This window comes from Solea senegalensis, linkage group LG6, assembly GCF_019176455.1.
Source record: "Solea senegalensis isolate Sse05_10M linkage group LG6, IFAPA_SoseM_1, whole genome shotgun sequence".
In the NCBI taxonomy this organism is placed as follows: domain Eukaryota; kingdom Metazoa; phylum Chordata; class Actinopteri; order Pleuronectiformes; family Soleidae; genus Solea; species Solea senegalensis.
Window position 1 is genome coordinate 1,350,429 of NC_058026.1, and position 25,106 is coordinate 1,375,534.

General features: G+C 43.5%; 2 protein-coding genes across 2 annotated transcripts; both read left to right on the forward strand.

The window, feature by feature from the left end:
• Nucleotides 1–242: 242 nt before the first annotated feature.
• Nucleotides 243–3,727, forward strand: rrp36 (ribosomal RNA processing 36). Its single transcript, XM_044027837.1, has 8 exons — nucleotides 243–347; nucleotides 1,519–1,880; nucleotides 2,000–2,135; nucleotides 2,222–2,288; nucleotides 2,385–2,489; nucleotides 2,586–2,663; nucleotides 3,001–3,118; nucleotides 3,218–3,727. The coding sequence occupies exons 2-8, from the start codon at nucleotides 1,538–1,540 to the stop codon at nucleotides 3,358–3,360; spliced, it is 990 nt and encodes a 329-aa protein (XP_043883772.1). The 5' UTR covers nucleotides 243–347; nucleotides 1,519–1,537; the 3' UTR covers nucleotides 3,361–3,727.
• Nucleotides 3,728–11,235: 7,508 nt separating this feature from the next.
• Nucleotides 11,236–24,675, forward strand: LOC122771202 (protein jagged-1b-like). Its single transcript, XM_044028613.1, has 26 exons — nucleotides 11,236–11,555; nucleotides 12,725–13,030; nucleotides 14,082–14,139; nucleotides 15,144–15,413; nucleotides 15,531–15,591; nucleotides 16,015–16,145; nucleotides 16,228–16,347; nucleotides 17,010–17,123; nucleotides 17,210–17,323; nucleotides 17,689–17,805; nucleotides 18,256–18,302; nucleotides 18,550–18,723; nucleotides 18,927–19,077; nucleotides 19,781–19,945; nucleotides 20,065–20,178; nucleotides 20,270–20,383; nucleotides 20,850–20,963; nucleotides 21,036–21,152; nucleotides 21,655–21,682; nucleotides 21,762–21,847; nucleotides 22,024–22,137; nucleotides 22,227–22,336; nucleotides 22,488–22,718; nucleotides 23,045–23,176; nucleotides 23,286–23,445; nucleotides 23,826–24,675. Exons 1-26 carry the CDS (start codon nucleotides 11,487–11,489, stop codon nucleotides 24,338–24,340), a joined length of 3,732 nt encoding a protein of 1,243 aa, XP_043884548.1. The 5' UTR covers nucleotides 11,236–11,486; the 3' UTR covers nucleotides 24,341–24,675.
• The last annotated feature ends 431 nt before the right edge of the window (nucleotides 24,676–25,106 follow it).

A 25,106-nucleotide genomic window follows, 5' to 3' on the forward strand; every position in this document is an offset into this window, starting at 1 on the left:
GTCAAAACACGTCACCCGCTTCCTGACAGGAAGTGGTTTGTTGCCGGAAGTATTTTCCCAACAAAATACAACTTTAGACAAATATCAACCGAACAAAATAGAATGAAACCTGAACAATAGTGCATCATTATTATTCATTCTAAATATTATATATACATATATATATGGTGATGCGCGTTTTCTCCTTTACGTCACGCAATATCTTAAAATAGTAATCAGTGATACATTTATTTTGAAAAAGGAAGTGCTTTGTTTATTACTATCTAACAGTGACGCTTGCAGTGATGGCCACACGTGGATAATGGAGCTCTGCACAAACACGACTTAAACTATAACTGGATATTCAGGTAAATTAAACCTTTAATTCGATGACTGAGTCTGTGACGAAGTTAAAACACGTTAAAATGGCCGCTGTTTGCTGCGTCACTGAATTAGGATTTTAAGATGTCACTCCTTTTTCAGGGAAGTTGTATCATTATTAAAACTATATCTATCAACGGCTGCTTTTCTACAATATCTATTTTTTTCTAAGTCTGCGTGTTTTATTATCCGAAGAAAAAAAGACGTTACTTACGGATACCGCCGTACAAACAAAGTGAGAAAGACGGTAGCTACCACGAAACCACAAAAATTGAAGAAATTGTGCAGTAAATGCATCTACATCATCATTCAACATAAACCGAACACACGTGTAACGTTTACGGATTTGTGATATAGAAAGTTATATGTTTATTTGTAAAAGTAAGAGCGAACAAGCTAGGATTTGTCAAAAATACTCCGTTTTTGCATGGAGTTTGGTTCTGGACAGAGATAAGGTTACGGCGATGGCGAATAAAATAAGCAGTGACGTTTTACATATTTGTGAACGTTATCCAGCAATAACAGATTCACGCCACAAATTGCTTTATTTCAATATAAATATGTATATCATATTGTACAGTTATGGTTTACAGATAAAAACAAATGAGCAGTTTAGCTGTTAGCTGCACCTGTTGCTGCGGAAGCGATAATTTCAGACGTTCAGCGATAGTATCGTTGTTTATCTGAGGTTTGGTGAAAATACAAAGCCATACGGTGAAAGACGAACTTCTCTGCAACAGTTCGGCTGAATCCTCGTCAATGTTTGAATGAAAAAATACGTTAAAAAAGGCTCAGTTTAATTTTAACTTACTTGCTACAAACACTGACAAATCCAAGATGGCGCTGCTGTGGCGCTCCGCTGCTCAGTGCTGCCGTTGGTGGTGGGAGGCTGAACTACAATAGTTTACAAGAAAACGTTGTTTCACTTTTGTTTTCATCTTAAATTTGATAAATAACAAATATGAATCACTCCACTTCTTTTATCGTCCATATATGGATTAATGATCTAATAATCAGATGATTTCAGATTGTATAAATTTCAGGAAACAGTGAAAATAGCAAACTAAATATGTATAAACATGTAAACACTCTGAGAAGCTCTGCTGTACAGTTGAGGAGAGTTTAAATGTTTTGAGTAATTTTTTTTATTTCTCCCAGCTGAGTCACAAGAAACAAGATGAAGGTGAAAGAGAAGCAAAAGCTGACGAGGATGATGAGCAGCAGCGACGACGAAGACTCTGACGTGGAGAAGAACTTTGCTCTGCTCACAGAGAGAAGAGGAGGAGAGGGCGAGGAAGGTGATGAGAACAACAGAGACGAAGAAGAGGAGGAGGAGGAAGGTCCTGATGGTGCGGAAGAAGAAGAAGAAGAAGAAGAAAAAGTGGGAGAGGCTGAGGGAGAAGAAATAGAGGAGGATGACAACGATGAAGAAGACCACGACGACGATGATGACAGTGATGAAGATCCAGAGGCTGTAGGGGGCAGCAGTGAGATCCAGACCAGAGAAGACTTGAAAAAAGGTGAAACTTTAATCTGTGATCACAAAGTTAAACTGACGGAGACTTTAGTCTTTTGTCTCAGACTGGTTTTCAGTAGCAGGGGGCGCTCACAGTCACTGCTCTGTGTCTCTGTCCCACAGAATTGTCCACCATGTCTTTCGAGGACATCATGAAGCTGCAGAAACAAGTCGGAACTAAAGTTTACAATAAGGTCGCGTATGGCGACGACGACAAGAGACGGGCGTCGGGCAAGAAGAAACGTCGGAACAAGAACAGGTGAGCAGTGGCGTCCTCCGACGAGCAGCGTCCTCCGATGATGAGCGGCGTCTTATCATTTTTTAAATCTTGTGTGTGTTTTTCAGACCAATGGAAATCTCAGCAAAGAAACCAGCGCCTTTTCTACGTCAGGTCATTCCTGTGAGGAAACCGGTGAGTGACGCACGCACTGATGTCATATCACGAAGGATGACTCTGTGTGTGTGTTTTGTGTCTAACGACTGTTTGTGTGTGTGTGTGTGTGTGTAGACATTGAGAGATCCTCGCTTTGACGACCTGTCGGGAGAATACAAGCCTGAGATTTTTGAGAAGACGTACAAATTCATCGACGACATCAAACACGGAGAGAAAGAGGTGAGTGGGCGGGGCCACGTCATGACTCGCGCACCAGGTTAACGTGTGCGTGTGACTTTAACATTGTTAAATGAAAATGGTGTCGTGTGTCGACAGGAAGTGCGACGTCAGCTGAAGAAGACGAAGACGAGCGGAGAGAAGAAAGAGAAGCTGCAGTTTCTCCTGAAGAGGATGGTGAGGATTTTAACACGACATCACGCAATAACGACATCAGCGCAGGGATGACTTCAACGTGAAACCTTATCAATGTTTCATTCTAAATATGTTTGATTTTGGCTCATAAGCACGGTGTGGTGATAATTATTAGGACATCGGTGTGGAGCTCAGACACTACTGCACCAGAAACTCACCATCGCACTCCACGTCCGGCCGGCTGCTGTCTGACTTTTTTTTTTTACTCCTTCGTAGTTTAATCACAACTTTCTGATCTGTTTTAATCGATCGCGTGTTCCCAGTCTGTTTTTAATCACCACTTTAACTTTAAATGCAATTTTCTCGTCTGTTTTCGCAGGAGAACCAGGAGCGAGCGAGGACAAGTCGAGAGCAGCAGAGAGAGCGAGAGCTTCAGCTGAAGAAGCAGCAGAGAGAACGAGCCAATCACGGAGCTCGACCTTTCTTCCTCAAGAAATGTGAGTGGACTCTGATTTACATTCTCAAAGTTAAAAACAAAATAATGTCACCAACCAAAGAAAACAAACAAATCTTTTCTTTTGTTTTTTTTTCCTCAGCTGATAAGAAGAAACTTGAGTTGGCAGAAAAATACCAGGATCTGAAAAAGAGCGGGAAACTGGAGACGTTCCTGAGTAAGAAGAGGAAGAGGAACGCCGGGAAAGATCGCAGGAAGCTGCCACCCAACCACGAGACTTTGTGAGACTTTGCGTTCACTGACCAACAGACAAACAAAAAAATTAAAAGCCTGACTTCTGACAAACAAACCTCTGTGAGGTTCTGTAATGACACACATTCACCTGCAGGTGGAGCTAAGTGAAGTGTGTCACATTTTCAGACATGAAAAGAAAGAGTTGAAATATTTTCCCTCAACATTTTCTTTTATTGAATCCAAGTTTTTTAAGATTAATGACTTAAAAACTCTGTGGTGCGTTCAGTGACACTGGGACATTTGGACTTCAGGACAAACATGAATGGGAGTGCCTCATCTGCACAGACACCAGAGCGTCCATGAACGCAGCACAAACACTGCTTTATTGTTGTTGTTTAATAAACTTGTATAAGTGGAAGTATGTGCTTTTTTTTTGTTAACTGTTCCATCAATTCTTTTTAATATAAATCAGATTAATGTCATGAAAAACTTTTATAAATGAGCAAAAATTATAAAGGATTTTTCTTCCAGGTGTGGTTGTAGGAGGAAATGAGATTTTGATTATTAAAAGACTTGTGTAATAAAATATACGTCAGTTTAAGTTTCTACAATATCCAAGTCACATGATCACGTCTTTATCTCACTGTTAAACTGAAGTTTGTAAACCACTCACTCTCACACACCAAACCTCAGAGAAAACCAGTGATTTTAACATCACAGCACACAGAAGTTGTTGACACTAAGTTCAGATGTCTTATTTCAGTGAATTCGGCTTTTGAAATCCATTAACTCAGTGTCACAAAGTGACCACACGAGGCAGCAGAGGACCAGCAGCTTGTGTGTGTGCATATGTGCTCTTTCAGTTGCTCACCCTTAAATCGATTAGCAGTGTGTAATGAGAACACACACTCTGACAGGTGGCATTCATTCATCTATTCACTCCCACAGCATAACAAAAGAGGGGCAATAATACAGGGCTTTATATTCATGAGCTAACACACACACACACACACACACACACACACACACTGTCACTATCAAATTGGAAAAAATATTTAAATAATGGAACTTCAAAAAAATCATGACAAAAATAAAACATTACATAAATTCTACAGTGTCACTGTTTATTCAAGTATTAATTCATATTTTATTTAAAGACTGTCCACCGTAAATGTCAATAAATGTCCTCGCTGGGGACAAATGAAGAATGATCTTATTTTTATCTTTAAATACAACAAATTAATTCAATAACATTTAAATCTTCATCTCCTCTTTTCATTTTTTTATTGATAAAATCAAGTTTTATTTAAAAAAAAAAAGGTAAGAACAATTAAATCAGGTTTGAGTTTCTTTTCATTGACCTGAGACGTGTTGACTGCGATTTAAAACGGTCACATGACCTTCATTGTAAATGTATGATGTTTTATCTGCCTACGTACAATCTGGGATTATAAATACAATGGGATTATTAATATAATCTGGGATTATATAAATGCAATCTCGGAATATAGATAAAATCTGGGATTATAAATACAATCTGGGATTAATAGCAGTTATATTTAACAAAATTATTTTAAAAGGTCCTGAAGACTGCTCATCAGAATAATATTAATATTGCTAATAAAACGCTGTCACATGATTTAATTGAATGTTTTGTGAATTGAGAAAACAACACAAACAGGAAGTCACGTCGCTCTGGACTCTGGAAATGGGGTCGAGTTGAGTCTCCTCAGGTGGATCAGCCCCCCAGTTTTCTGATTTATGGCTCATTGTCGGTGCTGAGAGCTTGCGCGTCATGAATAGCTGATTAAAGTCCACCACATCTTCACGATGAATGGATGGCGAAGGAACAACCATCTGTCAGCTCCGCCCCCTTCTCACGCGGTGAATGAGATAATTGAGTGTGATGAAGAACAGGAGAAAAGAGCCAGAGGTTTGACAGCTGCACATCTGCGCCCTCTGCCTCTTTCACACACATTCACCGTGCCGTCCATTAGCACACTCAATTAAACCCCCATAATCCCCTTAGCCACGCCCACCGCCGACAAAGAGGCAACAAATGAGACTTTAGTGACTGTTTCCTTTGACTAGAAGAAAAAGAGGAGGAACAATACGGAGAGAAGGCAGCGACTACTTCAACATGTCAGTGTTTGAGAAGCAGCAGCAGAAGCTGACCAACTAAGTAACTAACTAGTAAACAATTCACTAATTAACTAACTTAAAGTGATGTAGATTTTTGGAGTGGCTCAGTGGTTAAGACTGCCTGTGCAAAGACTTCATGGTCGCAAGTTCAACTCCACCCCTGGCACCCCTTGTAAGTCGCTTTGGATAAAAGGATAATGTAATGTAATTTTTAAGTCAGAGTTTTTATTTAAACAAAAGCACAAAGACGATCTGCGGTCGAAATAAAACATCGTGAAAATATTTTTTTCATGAGATGAAAGAGTGAGGATCAGGTTTCAGGTCTGTGACCTTTGACCTTTGAAAAAAATCAATAACTTGCTCATCTGCCCTTAAAGGGTTGGTTCTGGGTTTCTTTGGCTGGTTCTCAGCACACAGTCTGCTCTGCATCAGTCCGTTAAACACGTACTGTCCCTTTAAGCTGCTGAGGAAAAGATGAATAAATTCAAAAGAAATGAATAAATTCAGGGTCCCCGGTGTCCTCTCGTGTGGACGGACGCTCTGGTCTCCCAGATGTCTCCCGGGTAAACCCGAGTGTAAAGTGGGTCAAAGGATGTCGTCTTCCTGTCTGCTGATGTCATCGTCTCCAGAGAAGCTCTGACCTTTTCAACATGCATGTCTCTGAGAGTGACAGGGTGAAGGAAAAGAACCAGGCAGAACCAGACCCTGTCCTCATGAGGTCTTGGTTCTGGAGGCCACGGAAAGTTCTGGTTCTGTTTATGTGGTCACATGTGAACGTGACACCAACCAGGAATGTTTGATCTCCTCATGAATCGTCACTTCTCACTGTTTTCAAAGAGAAACACAGCGCCACACACAGGCCTGGCATAGGAACTACAGCGTTAAGAGGGTTCTGTAACACAGACAGACAGACAGATTGTTGAAGTAAATATGTCTCACTTTGTCTTGATGATGATGAAGATGATAATGATGATAAAGGTGAAGAAGAAGATGGCGATAAAGATGAAGATGATGAGGAAGATGAAGAAGATGATGAAGACTCCTCCTGATGAATAATGTAAAGGCTCTTCAGACAATAACGTCTCTATTCTGTTGCCGTGGGAACCGTGTGTCTGTGTCTGACTCTGCCTGTGTCTGCTGTTGTTGTGGAAACAAAAACAACAACAGAAGAAGACGATGCTGCAGATTCACGTCGACATGTGGACGACCTGCTCCACCACTGATCCACTGTCACCAACAATCTGGAAAGTAATTGTGATCGTAATAATTAACGAGTAAAACTTAAGAGGCTGTGAGTTCACTTTGTCCCTCTTCAAAATAAAAGCTGCAAAATAATGACCTGTTCTCTATATCCACCAACACACTGACTGCCAAATGGTGAGAAGTTCCACTAAACAGAACTGAAGGCAAAATAATGAGCTGTTCTACCCGTCAACCAAGAAATGCATTGCTAAATAGTGAACTGTTCTAATCCTCTACCAACACACTGACTGCCAAATAGTGAGCTGTTCTTAACGTCCACCAAGAAACTTATTGCTAAATAGTGAACTGTTCCAATCCTCTACCAACACACTGACTGCCAAATAGTGAGCAACTGAATCCATCATGTGTTGCCAGTTTCATGGAAAAACCCTGAACTGTTCCTTTAACCAGATTCTTTTTTTCCTCTATGTTGTTTTGAGCTGAGACTCGGCCCCTCTGTGTTGTTTTCAGCTGAGGCTCCGCCCCACTTCCTTTTTTAAGCGTTATTTCTGTGTCTGCGTTTGCAGCTCAGTTTCCCACGCAGCCCAACATCATGTGATCTTTGACGGTGGCACAGACAGAGGGTCAGTGTCCGCTTACCATGCATTGCACTCTGGGAAAAAAAGACACGCAGCCTCAGGGCAACACAGACACTGGATTATCTCTAAGTTATTAAGTTAACATTTTTACCAACACACTCACTTTCAGAATCAAGAAGGTAAGGGTGTGTGTGTGTGTGCGCGCATGTGTGCGTTTGTCCTCTGATAATTAACGTCACCTGACGCTGCTCACTCTGCTGACTGCTAAATAGTGAGCTATTCTACATATCCACCAACAGACTGACTGCCAAATAGTGAGCTATTCTACATATCCACCAACAGACTGACTGCCAAATAGTGAGCTATTCTACATATCCACCAATAGACTGACTGCTAAACAGTGAGGTATTCTACATATCCACCAACAGACTGATTGCCAAATAGTGAGCTATTCTACATATCCACCAACAGACTGACTGCCAAATAGTGAGCTATTCTACATATCCACCAACAGACTGACTGCCTAACAGTGAGGTATTCTCTCCAGCTGGAATGGAAAGCACATGACGTCTAAGTGGAGAGGGAGTACACTGAGTGGAGCACACCTGAGACACCAGGTGTCGCCATTGAGCTCTCTGGGGGAGTCATGGTCTATCAGTGAAACACCTTGATATGGATAGTGATACACACAGGCCTGGCACATGTACTGCAGTGTCTGGAGTGATTTGGTGAAACGATGTCATGTTTATGGAAAACTAAACAAAGAAAAAGATTCTGATGTTTCGTTATGTTTGTGTGGATAAGATTTTAGTGGGGGGGAGGAGCTGGTGTTTGGGGTGAGGAGGGAGGCGGGGGTTTTGTCTCTCTCTCTCTCTATCATTGACAACAGCCCAATAATCTATTCATGGGGTCCTCGAGGGGAAAGAGCCCAGCTGCTCTAATTTGAGAATAAAGAGGTGGAACCTTTGTTCTTCCACCCCTCCTCCTCCTCCTCCTCCTTTCATTCCTCCACACCAAACATTTCAGCCCAGATTTACATCATCTATGTTTAAATCTACTGCCTCATATTTAACAGTATTTTATTGATGCTCTTTTTAGAAAAATTCCCATTCCTTCAACATAAACACATAAAAACAGTGAAATATGAACATAAAAAACAGTGAAATTAAGAAAGAATTATAAAAAGAGCGGGTTGGAAAAGATGAAAACAGTGTAACCCAGGTCTCATGTAGTGCGGTTGTTAAGAGTTCTGTAGTCGATACAGATTCTTATAGTCCAGTTCTTCTTGCGAACTACAACGACTGGTGAGGCGTAGGGGCTAAGGGACCCGGTGATAATTCCAGCTGCCAGCAGTTGTTGTATATGTCACCTCAAACCATCAATGTCTGCAGGAGCTAGTCTCCTTGACCTTTCTCTGAAAGGCCTGTTGTCATGCAGTCGTATGTGATGTTCAACCCCCTTGGCCAAGCCAACATCCCACTCATGCAGTGAGAAAACATTCCGCCTCTCAGCCAACTTCCACCAAAGCCGACTCTTCCACTCTTCAGGGATGGGGGAATCCCCGAAATTGAAGAGGTTTAGATCTAAAGTATTAACTGTGAGGTCGGAAGGCTGGATTGGGGTAACGGAGTCCACAGCATACATCTCTGCAGTGACAGTTCCCACTGGAATGAAGGTTGTCTTTTTTGATTCATTTTGAACTAGTACAGTGAAACTGTTACTGTCAACATCAACATCTGAGACCATTCGTCTTCACCAACTCCCATAAGCGGTGGAACAGAGATGTATTGGTTCCTACCAGCACAGGGGTTTGTTGTTGGTTTCCTTGCTCAGGACAAATCAGAGCGAGCACTTCCACTTGTCCCAACACACCAGTGATCTCTTCCGCAAACTCCATCTCTACAACAACATACCCTTTGAAGGATACTCTGTATCAGCAAGACCCCAGAGTCCAAAACCAGAGAGGGGTTTTATTGGGACATCTAGTAAGTGCTATACCAGTTTTTAAAAATAATAGTCACATTAGATCCACTATCAATGCATTGCAGCACCACATCATTAACTTTGATGGTGTAAATAAACGATGGACCTACAAGACCTTCAGGTAAGTGGCCCACACACCTTTGCAGTTATAACACACACATAATATTGAAACCTGTTGCAGGCCTGATAATCGATGCAGGGGTACGGTGGGGCCTAAAAACTGTAATGGCCACTTCACTCAGAAATGAGCCATAAAAAACACATGCAATGGTTTGTTAGTACTCACGAATCCCGGGATGGATTAGTAGGGATTACGTGGAAATTGATGGTCACCTCACGAGGGTAATGGCGATGACAATGACAATGACAACGGCAGTCACAGTTCACGCACACACACAGCAGCAAAGTCCAACGATGACGATAAAAACAGCGGTCCGTTGGAAACACGTCCGACCTCTCTCCTTCTCCCACGTCCGTCTAATTACAGAATATTATCCAAATTGAGCCACAATATTACATGCCATCTCTTGTTGAATTAGCATTAGCTCCATATGCTACCGCTAGCTAGCATTTCGCTAACTAACACTATAACAGTTAGCTATAGCACAAAAATACTGGTATACGTATAATATTTACCTCTCGCAGGTCACACAGAAAGTTTATTTTAGGCGGACGAGTAGTCAGTCTCCACGAATAAAACAAAAATGCTCCCCACACCACGACGCTTCTGACTTAGCTCTCTGGTCGAAAAAACGTCTGCGTCTCACTACTCTGCGGCGCTAGTCCCGCCCCTTTAACAGTAAATGTAACCTGATTGGCTCGTGAGTTTGCTAACAACCGATGACAACACAGAAATGAAATGATTGACAGAAAGACAGGTAACAGGTTTGGTTCACACAGGTACACTGCTTATTTATCACTTTTTCTCTCTCAGAACGCTGATATTTTATAAAAAGTAATGAACTTAAAAACCCATATATATTTATCTTTTAACTGTAAATAGTCTAATTTATTAAACTCTGCATATAAATATATATTTTAAATACTTACATATTTAAATAATTACATACTAACATACCTGGCTAACTACCTACTGACTAAACTACTTACTTATTTACCTACCTACTGACCAACCTACTTACTTATTTACCTACCTATTTATTTACATACTGTACCTACTGACCAACCTACTGACTTACCTACTTACTTATTTACCTACCTACTGACCAACCTATATACTTATTTACCTAGTTACCAAACAATTTATTTATTTATCACAAATGCTGTGTTTTGTGATAAGCTTAAATAGGTCCTCTCAAGGCCATCGTACAGGAAGCACCGCAACGTTAGAGAGATCATTTAAAGAACAGTAAACATGATCTTCTTCTTCTTCTTCTTCTTCTTCTTATCATTCCTGCGTTAAACTCCTCTCATGTCAGTGAAGTTACTTCTGCACCTCACTGTGAACTCAGTGTAAACAAACCGCCGCTCATTAATATCAACAAGCAGGTTTGGGTTTGTGCGTTACTTTAAGTCTGTGATATCTTTAAGAAAGTGTTCACGTCTTTATCTCTATGTTAAACTGAAGTTTGTAAACCACTCACTTTCCCACACCAAACCTCATAGAGAAAATCAGTGTCTTATGTTGTAACTTCAGCATTAAAAATCCTTTGTTCAGATTGATCTCAGTGACACAAGGTGACCACACGAGGCAGCAGAGGACCAGCAGCTCCTGTGTCCCCACCAGCTAAAATCACTGATTTTCTCTAGACTTTGGTGTGGGAGAGTGACAGCAACACAAAAGAGCATTTAAATGATTAGACCTTTAACTTCTTCGTGAGTTTGTATAAAGATGATTTCTCCTCTCATGTCGGTGTTTTGGGTCTTTTTTTTGCCTCCATATGTGAAAGTACTTCTTCACCTCACTGTGAACTCAGTGTAAACAAACCTCGGTGGGCGTGGTCACACGGTGCACGCCCCTCCCTCGCGGGGGTGGATATTACCCAGCCTCCTCCGCAGGCAGCGCTCACACCGCTGTCCGGGATCTAGCTGCAGTTTCTCGGCCGCTGTGTGTGAAGGTACGCGGGACAAAAGCAGACAAAGGTGTACGGCAGGACAGAGGGTGGAGGCGGCCAGGACGGAGCGCTGCAGTCGTCACTTTTGTGGAGGTTTGTGACCGGAGAAGGACGCCGCGGGTCGGTGTATGTTCCAGCCGGAGGCAGCGACCATCAGAGAGTCGTGGGAGCCGCCGGGCAGCAGCGCGCCGCCGGCATGACCGTGACCCGGAGCCGCGTCCTCCTCCTGGAGCTGCTGCTGCTGCTGCTGCTGCTGAGAGTGCAGGTACATCGAACACCTGATCGATCAATAAGTGATCACACACACACAGCAACCTGATCAATTTACAACACAAGTCCATTCATTTATAAAGTTGCAGTTCAGTTTTTTTTTTATTACAACCAACGATTAACCGATGACTAAATTAATCTCTGTTTTGATGCTTGATTTATGAGTTTGAGAGTTTGTTTTTTTGTATGATTTTTCAGCTTCTTAAATGTGAATATTTTCTGGTTTCTTTGCTCCATAAAAACAAAGAAATCAATCAAACTCAATCAGATTTTTATTTTCCTCTTTGAACTAAATGTGAATAATACTTTTATTGAGAAAATAAACATATTAATAAAATCAAGGCTCATCAAATCACATTTTCTTTTTGCCTTGTCTTCAAACAAGTCATCAAGAAAATAATCAACAGATACATCTTGTATTAAAATAACCATCAGTTGCAGTCTGACACAGTGTCAAATATGATACTGATAAAAACATAAAAACTGATTTCAGCCACTCAACAAAATACTAAACTGATAAAAATCTACGTTTAAGTCTCCGATGTCTACGTCACATGTTCACGTCTTTATCTCACTGTTACACAGACTTTTCCAACAGGAAACTGAAGTTTGTAAACCAGTAACTCTCCCACACCAAACCCCATATAGAAAAAAATGATTTTAATATCAAAGCACACAGGAGTTGTTGATCCACTGCCGCCTCCATCACTAAGTTCAAATGTCTTATTTTGTAAAATTCTGCTTTTAAAATCCTTCATTTTTATTGACCTCAGTGACACAAAGTGACCACACGAGACAGCAGAGGACCAGCAGCTCCTGTGTCCCCACCAGCTAAAATCACTGATTTTCTCTATGGGGTTTGGTGTGGGAGAGTGAGTGGTTTACGAACTTCGGTTTCCTGTTGGAAAAGTCTGTCTAACAGTGAGATAAAGACATGAAGACATCGTAGACCTTTGTTCAGTGGCTAAAAGGCTGATTCTCAGCAGCAGGGGGGCGCTCACCTCTGACTATGTGCAGAGCAGAGGTCGTCACAGGAATCTCCATAAACCTGCTGAACATAAATCATTTTTAAGACTCTCAGGATCTGGTCATCAGGACCCTTGAGGGTTGAGGATCCTGTTGAACCTGGTTCTATTGACCCACCTGTCCTCTCCTCCTCCGCAGGTGTCTTCAGCCTCGGGAAACTTTGAGATCCAAATACTGTCGATGCAAAACGTTAACGGACGCCTGCAGAGCGGCGCCTGCTGCAATACGCTGCAGCAGGTGGGGGATCAGCGGTGCAACAAGGCGGACGAATGTGACACCTACTTCCGGGCGTGTTTGAAGGAGTACCAGCTGAAGGTGAACCCGACCGGGCCCTGCAGCTTTGGCTCCGCATCCACGCCTGTGCTCGGAGGGAATAGTTTTTCGTTCCCAAACTCCAGAAGTGACGACTCACGGATTCTGGTCCCGTTCAGCTTCGCGTGGCCGGTGAGTGTTTGAATCCTCTCTATTCTCCTGAATGTCCACCAGGAGGCGAGTGTTTCTCACATAACTTTATGTAAATGATAAACTTTTGTCAGGTATTGTTTTTATTAACGTGATTCTTGTTATGTTTTTATAAAATAATGGAACTTTTAACTTTTTAAAAATAAAATTGATGACATGAAGTTAACGTCAAAATCCATCCGTTTCCAAAAATAGTGTGGTGACATCTTCACAGACACCAGTAGGGGGCAGTATGACTTATAAAAGACACAAACAAACAAACAGCCAGCAGAGTTGCCCCCTGGTGTCGAACTGCTGCTTTCATCGTAGATTCCGAGGCTTTACTTTTCTGCATCTGTTTTTATAAACATTGGTGTTTTACATTAAACTGACTACATTAGCTTATTGAGCTAGCACACCTAGTTACAATGCTAACATTAACAACTAAGGGGTAAGTGGAACACACTTAACTTAACTTCACTGAGATGTGACGTCACAGAGGCAACAGGAACGCACGGTAACATTCAGGAGGAAAATGGCCGCTGGTGAGCACTGCTAACGTTAGCACTGCTAACATTAGCCACAGTGTTGTCTCAGTTGTGCTTCAGTGGCGTGGAGATAAACATCTGTGTGAACGCTGAAGATGACGAGCGGCCAGCGACCATGACTCAGCAGTTTTTCTTTTATTAATGTGTTGAAGAGAGTCAGAGATGGCTAAAGGTCAGAGGTCAGACACCAACGTCAGAACACGAGCTGCACCTCCTTTACCCCCTGTACCACCCGCTTCTCCTCCTGTTCCACCTCCTTCTTCAGTCAGGGTTTGAAAGAAGATTATTTTATGATGATTATTTTCTTTACTAATCGCTGAATCGTTAAAAATATGAATCAAACTCTGGAAATAATGATGTTCTCAAAATAAAATGATTTCTTTGTTTTTATGGAGCAAAGAAACTTAAAAGGAAAATAATCACATTTAAGAAGATGATAAAACTGAATGTCATTTAATCATAAAAAGCAGTAAATTATTATTTATTATTGTTCTGTGTGTTTGCAGAGATCATACACACTGATCATCGAAGCCTTGGACTTTAACAACGACTCGTCTTCAGCCAGTGAGTATCATCTTCATCATCTTTTATTTAACATTATTATTTAAAACAAATTCACACAAATCTGAAATAAAAAGGTTGATTTGTTTTGGGACCCAAAAACCCCTCCTGTGACCCACCTGTTGGCCCCGACCCACAATTTTGGGACCCACTGGTTTAAAATATGATAAAAGAAAAGAATAATTACAGGAGTTGGAACAAAAATACAAACAGAAAACAAAGAAGAACATTTTTTATTGATTTAAATATGAAGAACGCACAGACACACACACACACACACACACACACACACACACACACACACAGACACACACACACACACACACATAAAGGTGTTTACATGTCATGTGTGAACCTCATTCAGAAATCTGCTGTGTGTGTGTGTGTGTGCGCGTGTGTGTCAGTGCTGTATTTGCCGTCCAGCAGTGAACCATTATAGTCCTGGTGTAAAGTCCACTGATGCCGGCACAGGTGGGTTATTGGGGGCGGGGTTATCTGAGCACTGCGGTGGCGGCAGAGAAGCCTGAAGTCTGAATCCGTGTGTGAGATTTTAACAAATCCATGTTAATAATGAAAGTGTGTACAGTGCAGTACAGCAGAGTGACACAGGGGGCGCTGCAGCGTGAATTCAGCGAGTCAGTGTCAGATTTGATATTTGTTCAAATGTTCAAACAGATCCAGAACTTTCTGTTTTTACCTCTGTGTCACTTTAACACTTTCTCCTCCTCCATCACTGTGTAAACACTCACAGGACCACGTTAGGACCTGGACCTGGTCCACATCAGGACCAGGTCAAGACTTAGAACACAGATTTTCTCTATGAGCTTTGGTGTGGGAGAGTGAGTGGTTTACGGTGAGATAAAGACGTGATCATGTGACGCAGATATCACAGAAACCTTTCTTTTGTTAAGAGGTTAAAATCAGTTTTTCATGTTGTCACTGAGGGTGACAACTTTAAAAATAACCCTGTCTTCTTTAGACTGATGTGAAAACGCTTGTGTCCTCAGGTTCTGGTCCTGGTTCTGGTTCTACTGTGATTGACAAGGCCGTGCACTCGGGCATGATCAACCCCAGTCGTCAGTGGCAGAACCTGAGACACAACGGTGCAGTGTCTCAGTTCCACGTGCAGGTGCGTCTCACCTGTGACGAGCACTACTTCAGCTTCAGCTGCAACAAGTTCTGCCGACCGCGGGACGACTTCTTCGGCCACTATGAGTGTGACCACAACGGCAACAAGACGTGTTTGGACGGCTGGACCGGACCAGACTGCAACACTGGTCAGTCCTCCTGTCTGTGTCTGTGTGTGTCTCTGTGCGTCTGTCTGTGTCTCTGTCTGTGTCTGTGTTATTGTAAAGTTGCTAAATGAGTAAAGTAATGTGTGTGTGTGTGTGTAGCCCTCTGCAGACAGGGCTGCAGTAAACATCATGGCTCCTGTAAAACACCTGGAGAGTGCAGGTGAGACATGAAACAACGATACTGGACTTTTTACTGACATCCCATAATATATATTAGTAAGAAAAGGTCCACAGATGCCAGTAGGGGGTTATAAAATCTACGTCAGTTTAAGTTTCTATGATATCTATGTCACATCATCATGTCTTTATCTCACTGTCAGACTTTTATAAACCACTCACTCTCCCACACCAAACCTCATAAAGAAAATCAGTGATTTTAACGTCACACACACACAAATTCAATTAAAATATTTCATTTAGACTGAAGGCAGTGACACAAAGTGACCACACGGGGCAGCAGAGGACCAGCAGCTCCTGTGTTCCCGCCAGATAAAATCACTGATTTTCTCTATGAGGTTTGGTGTGGGAGAGTGAGTGAGTGAGACAGTGTTCTTAATGTGTTGTGTGTGTGTGTGTGTGTCAGGTGTCTGTATGGATGGCAGGGTGAATACTGTGATCAGTGTATTCCTCATCCAGGCTGTGTTCACGGCAGCTGTGTGGAGCCGTGGCAGTGTCTGTGTGACACTAACTATGGAGGACAGCTGTGTGACAAAGGTACACACACACGCACACACGCGCACACACGCACACACGCACACACACCGCTCTAACTAGCCCTCGTTCTCTCGTCCCTCAGATCTGAACATGTGTCTGACGCGGCGTCCATGTTTGAACGGAGGCACCTGCAGCAACACAGGGCCAGACAAATACCAGTGCTCCTGTCAGGAGGGCTTCTCTGGTGTCAACTGTCAGAGAGGTGAGAGGAGGAGGAGGAGGAGGTGGAGGAGGAGGAGGAGTCACATTTAAACATGAAATAAGAAGCTCAGGAACCAGAAATAATAAAATAAATGTCACACTGAGGTTGAAACCCAATGGAGTGATGGAGATTTCACATGTAATCACTGTTATCTGCATTCGAAATGATCTGAAATCTCATTTTTTTAAATTAAACTTTGTGACTTTATTAATCATTCAAATGCGGCAAAGGTGGAGGTGAAGAAGACGATGGATTTTTAATCCTTTCACAGTTTTATTGTCACGTAAAAAAGTAATAATAATAATATAAATGTTAGGATGAGTTATGAGATGTTTTTACTGCAGAGCTGTGGAAAAAACCCAGCATTGTCTGTCAGTGAGGAGCAGTGGAAACGAGAGGTCAGAGGTCAGGGGTCAGGGAGGGGTATGTGTGTGTGTGTGCATGTGTGATGTTAAAATCACTGATTTTCTCTCTGGGCTTTGGTGTGGGAGAGTGAGTGCTTTACAAACTTCAGTTTCACAGTGAGATAAAGACGTGAACGCATTCTTAACATCACAGACTTAAACTGACATAGATTTTCAGGCTGGTGCTCAGATCCATGAGACACACTTGTTACCATGGTTACTGTATTGTTACGTGTGTGTGTGTGTGTGTCTCCACAGCAGACCACGTCTGTGTGTCTCACCCCTGTCTGAACGGAGGCAGCTGTGTTGAGACCGGTCAGGGTTTTGAGTGTCTCTGTGGTCCCGACTGGACCGGACCCTCCTGCTCCATCAGTAAGTTCTTCTCCTCCTCCTCCTCCTCCTCCTCCTCCTCCATGTTAGTGTTGTGTTGACCGTGGACGTTGATGTTTGTGTCTCAGATGTGGACGAGTGTCTGCTGAGTCCCTGCAGTAATGGAGGGACGTGTCAGGACCTGGTCAACGGCTTCACGTGTGTCTGTCCCCCTCAGTGGACTGGGAAGACCTGTCTCATTGGTCAGTCCATTAAGTGATTTTCAGGAAAAAAATCATTATTTATTATATTTTCTGATGTGGTGGTGTGTGAGTGATCAAAGTTACATTCATAAACAGAGGTGGGTGGAGCCTAAAGTCTCTACTCGACACACGTTAAATTTGTCATAAAAACATGTGACAAAAAAACACATGACTTTCAGTTTTTAAGGGCGGAGCTTTGACCAGAGTGCCAGCAGGAAGGGATGGGGCCTGCTAATGCTAGCTTTTAGCTAGCACTTACTTATCCAAGCTTTAAGTTTGGACGATTTAAACATGAAGTGTTTGATTCATTGTCCGTGTGTGGTGATTTACGCCGGCCGTGCATCAACTCTCTTCATCGTCCTCAGATGCCGACGAGTGTGACGACGGCGACCCCTGTGTCAACGCCAAATCCTGCCGGAATCTGATTGGCGGATACTTCTGCGAGTGCCTGCCTGGTTGGACGGGTCCGAAGTGCGACACGAGTGAGTCACACAAGCTTTTATCTGATGACACGGACGCTTTGTATCAGGGTGAGGTTGTGAAGCAGTGCTGACTGTGCTGTGAGCGCCCCCTGCTGCTGAGAAGCACCTTCACACACTCGCTGAAAGACGTGCGTTATAAAAATCCACGTCAGTTTAAGCCTCTGACATCTACATCACATTTTCACGTCTCACTGTTAAAACTGAGGTTTATAAAGCACTCACTCTCCCACACCAAACCTCATAGAGAAAATCAGTGACCACACGAGGCAGCAGAGGACCAGCAGCTCCTGTGTCCCCGCCAGCTAAAACCACTGGTTTTCTCTATGAGGTTTGGTGTGGCAGAGTGAGTGGTTTACAAACTTTAGTTCAGTCGTGTTTTCAGTGAAACCATCAGATGTTCAGGTGAACACAGTGTTTGACGTTAGACTTGTTGTGATTTGTTCTCTGCAGACGTCGATGACTGTGGCTCTCAGTGTGAGAACGGAGCGTTGTGTGAGGTGAGTGTGTTTGTTTTCTCCTCGCTCTTCGTCCTGCGGTGGAGCGGCGAGCACACGTGTGTGTCTGCCAAGAAACACCATGACAACGACCTGTCTCTTTGACCTCTGTCTCTTTGACCTCTGTCTCTTTGACCTCCGTCTGTGACCTCTCTTTGTCCTTTGACCTCTGTCTCTGTGACCTCTCTTTGTCCTTTGACCTCTGTCTCTGTGACCTCTGTCTTTGACCTTTGACCTCTGTCTCCTCCAGGACCTGCTGAACGGTTACAAGTGTGTGTGCGCGCCGGGGTTCAGCGGTGAACACTGTGAGACGGACGTGGATGAGTGTGACAGTGGACCTTGTCTCAACGGCGGCCGCTGTCAGGACCGAGTCAACGGCGTCCACTGTGTTTGTCCACCTGGTGTCTCCGGGAGTCACTGTCAGGTGAGTGCACGCTTAGACACGCCCACTTTTTTAAAACAGTAATTATTCATAAACGACGTCTTTCAAACTAAAGTGTTTTTCTTTGTTATCGTCAAAAATGATCATCAGTTCCAGGTTTGAGAAAACATGTGATCATCAGACTCATGTGTTCATCACATTCATGTGATCATCACACGTCTCTCTGTCTGTCTCTCTGTCCACAGTTGGACATCGACTTCTGCGTCCACGCTCCGTGTCAAAATGGCGGAAGGTGTTTCAACTTGGCGAGCGACTACGTTTGTGAATGTGGTGAAGATTACGATGGCAGGAACTGTTCCAGGCTGAAGGACCACTGTCTCACTGCGTCCTGCAAAGGTTTGCATCCTCTCTGTCGTCTACTCTGTGTCCTCTGTGTCTACTCTGCTTCCTCTCTGCCATAACTCACGTCCACTCTGCGATGATCTAAGTCCTGTCTGACGCCTCCCACCTTTAAAGCATTTGTTTTTATCATGTAATGAAAGTAAAGTTTGCAGCTTTTTGTCACGACTTCTGACAATGATTATGTGAAAAAGAACCAAAAAATAATAATTCTAAAGTAATCTCACGATAAAATCCCATCGTTGGCTTCAATTCACGAATTAAAATATCTGAAAATACGCTAGCTTAATTTTAAGATGTTAGCTTTGAAACACACCAACTATACTGTTAGTTAGCTCCTGAAACTAATGCTAAGCTAACTGTGTTTTAAAGTGCGTTTAAACCTAGCGCTAAAATGATTTTGTGTCATGTTTGCGGGATTATTTTTTGTTTACTTATATTATTCATTTGAGGAGACAGGCGGCAACTATGCTAAGTAGCATTAGCCTATTTTTCCTTAGTTAGCATTAGCATCGCCCATCACTACTAACTTTAACCATGGTCCTTAAACCTAGCATCAGTGAAAAAGTGACCTACCTCGCTGTTATACCTCAGCTTTTCCCGCCCTTTTTGCTAAGCTAACTATTTAGCTACGGTTAGCTAAATTTCTAGCTTCATTTTTACTGCGTAGACATAAATGTTTTCTCCTCCTCTTTCTCAGTGATTGACAGCTGCACCATCGCGGTTGCGTCCAACAGCACGTCCAGCGGGGTGCGCTTGGTTTCGTCTAACGTGTGCGGCCCACATGGCTGGTGTCGCAGCAGCACAGGGGGACGGTTCAGCTGCGAGTGTGAGGACGGCTTCACGGGAGCAAACTGTCACCAGAGTGAGAATGTCCACATACACATGAATGGGAAACTTTGGAGCCTCAGTGTCGTCATACATTTCGCCACAGAATTGTCTAGTTATTTATTTTTCATTTTCTCCTTCTCTTTCCTTGCTCAGACATTAACGACTGTGAGAGCGCCCCCTGTCTGAACGGAGGCACCTGCATCGATAGAGTGCGTCAGTATCAGTGTATCTGTGCTGAAGGCTGGGACGGCGCCACCTGTCACAACAGTGAGTACTTCATCCTAAGAAGTGTAAATATGTCGTCGTAAAAAAGACAAGACAAGAAACGCGTTGTTGATGCTGTTTTTTTTCCATGCAGACGTGGATGACTGTGGCTCCGCCCCCTGTCAGAACAGAGGCGTGTGTCACGACCTAGTGAACGACTTCTACTGCGAATGTCGAGACGGCTGGAAGGGAAAGACCTGTCACTCAAGTACGTTTAACGTCCACACGCTCACCTGCAACACTGCGTTCCATTTGTAGTCGGTACTTGGAGTTTCCGAGTTTGTCGTGAAACTTAAGGAAACAATGGTAACATTTACGAAACTAGTCAAAGCTATTGTGACACTGTTTAGTTTGAATTTGGTGTTAAGATGACAAACGTGTCCTGTCTTAATGTTAAGCTAGGCTAACATAACTGGAACGTTCCATTTGTAGTCAAAACTTGGACTTTGAGTTAGGATTGAAGATGGCTGCCACTTACGAACGAACACTGCTACTTATGCTAGCAAAACACAGTTGGCTAATAATTGAGCTAATAGTACGAGTATGTAGACAGGTTTTTTTCTACGTTTTTGTCTGCGTTCTGTTAACAATAAACCGGATTGCAGCACAAGTTTCCCAGGATGCATTGCACTCCTGTCTCATGCTGAACGTTGTGTTTTTTTTTATCGCGACAGGAGCGAGTCAGTGCGACGCGGCAACCTGTAACAACGGAGGAACCTGCTACGACCAAGGCCACGCCTTCAAGTGTGCGTGTGACGCCGCCTGGGAGGGCGCCACCTGTAGCATCGGTGAGAGTCTGTGTGTATATTTAAAGTGTTAGCATGTTAGCATTGTGGCTAAGGTTGCTTCCATCTCCGCAGCGAGGAACAGCAGCTGCTCGTCGAGTCCCTGCGAGAACGGAGGGACCTGCGTCACCGAGGGAAACTCCTTCAGCTGCGTGTGTAAGGACGGCTGGGAGGGCGCCACCTGCAGCCACAGTGAGTCACTGCACGACACCACACACCTCACGTACACACGACGTAAACATACCATACATTAACCCCCGAAATAACCAATGACAGCGAGTCGACTGGGATCTCACACAAGACGAGTGGACTCCGTCTTCTCAGCCATGACGTCATCAAATATGAATATAACTGTTAAATAACGTCTGTTTATGTTCTAAAGTCACGTTAAATCACGTGAGATTCTGTGAGATATACCTGAAATGGTCTGGTCCTGGTCTGGACTGGATTGTCTTGTGCATTCTCAGGAAATCTGTGTGTCTGATGTCTGTAAAATCTTGGATTATGTTACAGCCGTAATCTGTGAATATAATTTTTTTAATCGGTAAACAAATAATTTCCAATGGTTTTTAATGAAAACTTTATTTTAAAACTTAATTTTATACAAAAATCTCCCGTGACCCATCTGTGGTTCCCGACTCACTGTTTGAGAACCCCTGATCTAGCATAACACTCGGTTTTCTTTATTTCACAGATAGCAACGACTGCAGTCGTCATCCATGGTGAGGACACACACACATACACACAGAGATTTAAAGGGACAGTTAGGTGTTTTGTCTCTAACTCCTGTGTCTTCTGCAGTTATAACGGAGGACGCTGTGTGGACGGAGAGAACTGGTATCGGTGTGAATGTGCCGCAGGTTTTGCTGGAGCCGACTGCAGAATCAGTGAGTGTTTATTTAAATGAATAGGGAGGGACAATAAAAGTGGGCGGGTCATAAAAACTCTATGTAAGAAACCATCAGTCAAATGTATTACAAATAAAAGCGTTGATGTTTTATTTTGGCGAGTGTGGATTTTTAGTGTAATCATATTTGTTTTTAATCGATCCCTTCTCTTTCAGACGTTAATGAGTGTCAGTCGTCGCCGTGCGGTGTCGGCTCGACCTGCGTGGACGAGATTAACGGTTACTACTGCGTCTGTCCACCAGGGGGTGCCGGGCCTCGCTGTGACCGAGGTAAAAACCTCGTCTCGACAAAGGTCAGAGTCTCGTTCTGTGATCTGTCGGTGAGTGACGGCGGTGTTTTCTCTGTCTTTGTGCTGCAGCTGCAGGGGGGACGTGTCGGGTCAAAGGTCAGGTGGTTGTGGACGGACACCGGTGGGACGAGGACTGTAACAGCTGCCGCTGCCATGGCGGACGAGTCGCCTGCACCAAGGTAGAACCAGACTTAATCAGAAGTCTCATGGTCAAGTTCGGTAACTTAGAGCAAATCTGTGACAAAAAAAGTCGTTAATGTACGAAGTTCTGTCAACGAGGTTTGAGTGGAGAGCTAACCCGGACGCTTGTCCAACATTTGCCTCCGTTAGCTTCGGTGTGGACCTAAACTCTGCAGCCTCCCCGCTCAGACTCGCCGCTCAGGTTGTCCGGCCGGTCAGACCTGCGTCGCCGTCCAGGATGAACGCTGCTTCGTCAAACCCTGCCTCAGTCAGGGGGAGTGCTGGAGCCCCGCCCACCGGGCCCCACCCACAACCAGGTGTCACCCAGAGAGCGGCTGTGCCAACGTCACCTTCACCTTCAACAAGGACGTCATGACAAAGGTCAGTGTGTTTTCTCCTCACTCTCAGAGAAAAACTGTGATTTTTTTTTCTCTCAGAATTTCCATTTTTACTTGCAATGACTTCCAAACAAGAAATGATATCCATTACATTTTTGTGGTTTCCATACAGCTCATTGATCTGCATCCGTACATGTATAACTCTGTATTTGCTGAAACGAAGAACAAAAACTGAACCAGATGAGTCAAAAACCACATAACCCAGTATCTTGCCGTAAAGTAGTTAAAGATAAAGTCCAGGTTATCCAGGATCTCCCAAACTTATCTTGTTCAAGCCTGAGAATGAATGTATAAAAACCTGGTCTTCAGGGCGTGATGGTGGAGCAGGTTTGTCGTGAGCTCAGGACTCTGTACGTCGTCCAGAACCTGACATCAGGCTCCTCCCTTTCTGTGACCTGCGAGCCGTCACTCAGTGCCAGCAACGAGATCCACATTGCCATTGTAAGTCTGCGATCTTCAGAATGTTCCGTACGGAGGTCGACTCCGTGACCATCGATAGAGTGCGTCAGGTCACAGACTGTGACCACCGTGCTTCTGCTGAATGTTTCAGACGACGAACGAGCAGGCGCGAGGACGGACCTCTGTCATGGAGGTCACGGACAGGATTGTGGATGTGGTCAGCAGGGGGGGCAGTAACGGCGCCATCATCAGTGCCATCACTGAGGTCCGTGTCCAGAGAAGACAAGACCAGAACGACCAGAACCCTAACGGTGAGTCGCTGAGGAAACAGATCCAGAACCTGCCAAAGATTTTAACGTCGGAATATTTTTGACGATCGTGAACTGAAACAGAAAAAAAATGTTTGCGTACTGTTGCTATGCAGTACTATAGTAGTAGCTACAACCGACGTCAGTAACGTGTTTGTAATTCATTCACAAACATGAGTGAATCTTGAGATCTTTTTCGGATGTGAAATGACTGTAAAAGATCGCACATGTCCTATCGTTGCTTTTGCCGTTTGCGTGCGTGAACTTCGGCTTGACGACACTCCCAGTTTCCGACTTCCGATGTAAATGGAAGGCAACATGAAACGGAGATTGAAGGTTGTATAAAGTTTGCTGTCTGACCTTGGCGTCTCTCTCTCCATCAGACTTCCTGGTTCCTCTGCTCGTCTCCATGGTGATCGTCGTGTGGGTGTTGGCGGTCGCGCTGATGTCGCTCTGGTGCTTGAAGAGACACAGGAAGTTGAGCACTCGCACGGGCATCAGCGTTCAGACCTCGACATCTTTGACGGACGACAACAACGCTCTGCACAGCAGTGTTAGCTCCGCCCCTGAACAGCTCAACCACATCAAGAACTGCATCGAGAAAAACAGAGCGAACCACCAGCAGCAGAAGCTTTTCCACCTCCGTCATAATCACCATCATCATCAACGCCGCCTCAACGAGGACAAGAACGCCATCATCGCCAAGGTCAGGAAGTCCGACGGTGGCAGCCAATTAGGCGAGGACGAGGTGGACAAGCGGCTGCAGAAGGCGCGGTCGTCACGGGAACCACTGGAGTATTCACTGGTAAACTTTGAGGAACGACATCATCGTCACTGGACGGACAAACAGGACAACAGACAGCTGCGGTCTGTAAACAGGGCGGAGTTTATCGTCTAAGTGACCGGGACTTTGGTGTGAGAGCGTGAGTGACTTTACACTGTGTTCACTGTGTTCTCAGCAGCAGGGGGCGCTCACAGCTCACAGCAGTGACTACTGACTGAAGTGGCTCTGTACAGAATTGTGTATATTTCATTTATTAACTTAACATTTTCCTCTTTAATTTATGAGTTCGCAGTTAAATGGTTACTTTTTTATATACATTTGTATTTTAGTGCCTCCATTAAATGTTTTATACATTTTTCGTCAGTTGTGACGCAGTTTTGTTCAAGTCAGATTTGATCTTTTTATATAAAAAGAAAACGGCAGCAAACAACGTGTTTTGTAACATTTTGTATTTTTTTGTACACTGTAAAAAAACAGTTCACTCTGTCATGTGACTGTTGTCGCAAACATGAGGCAGTGATTTCAGTCGTTGAAAAATAAAATTATTTGTATTTGTTTTTCAGCTAAATCTGGTTTGTTTGTTTCGTCAATGAAGACGTTACATGACTACTTTATTACAATTAGGAATTTTAAGTAGATGTGTAAGTCTTTTAACTTTGACTCTTCAGTGACGACGACCTTCAGGCTGATGACATCACAGTTTAGTATCGGTGCAGTTGAACCTCGCCAGCTTCTATCATTGATGGAAAAACATCATTATACTCTTTTAAATGTATTAACTCAAACAAATTAAGCATAAGAAAATAGCTATAACTTGGGTACGATGATGTGCAATGCCTCTGGGCTCCAGTAGGTGGTTTCTTTGTCATCATCAGGGAGT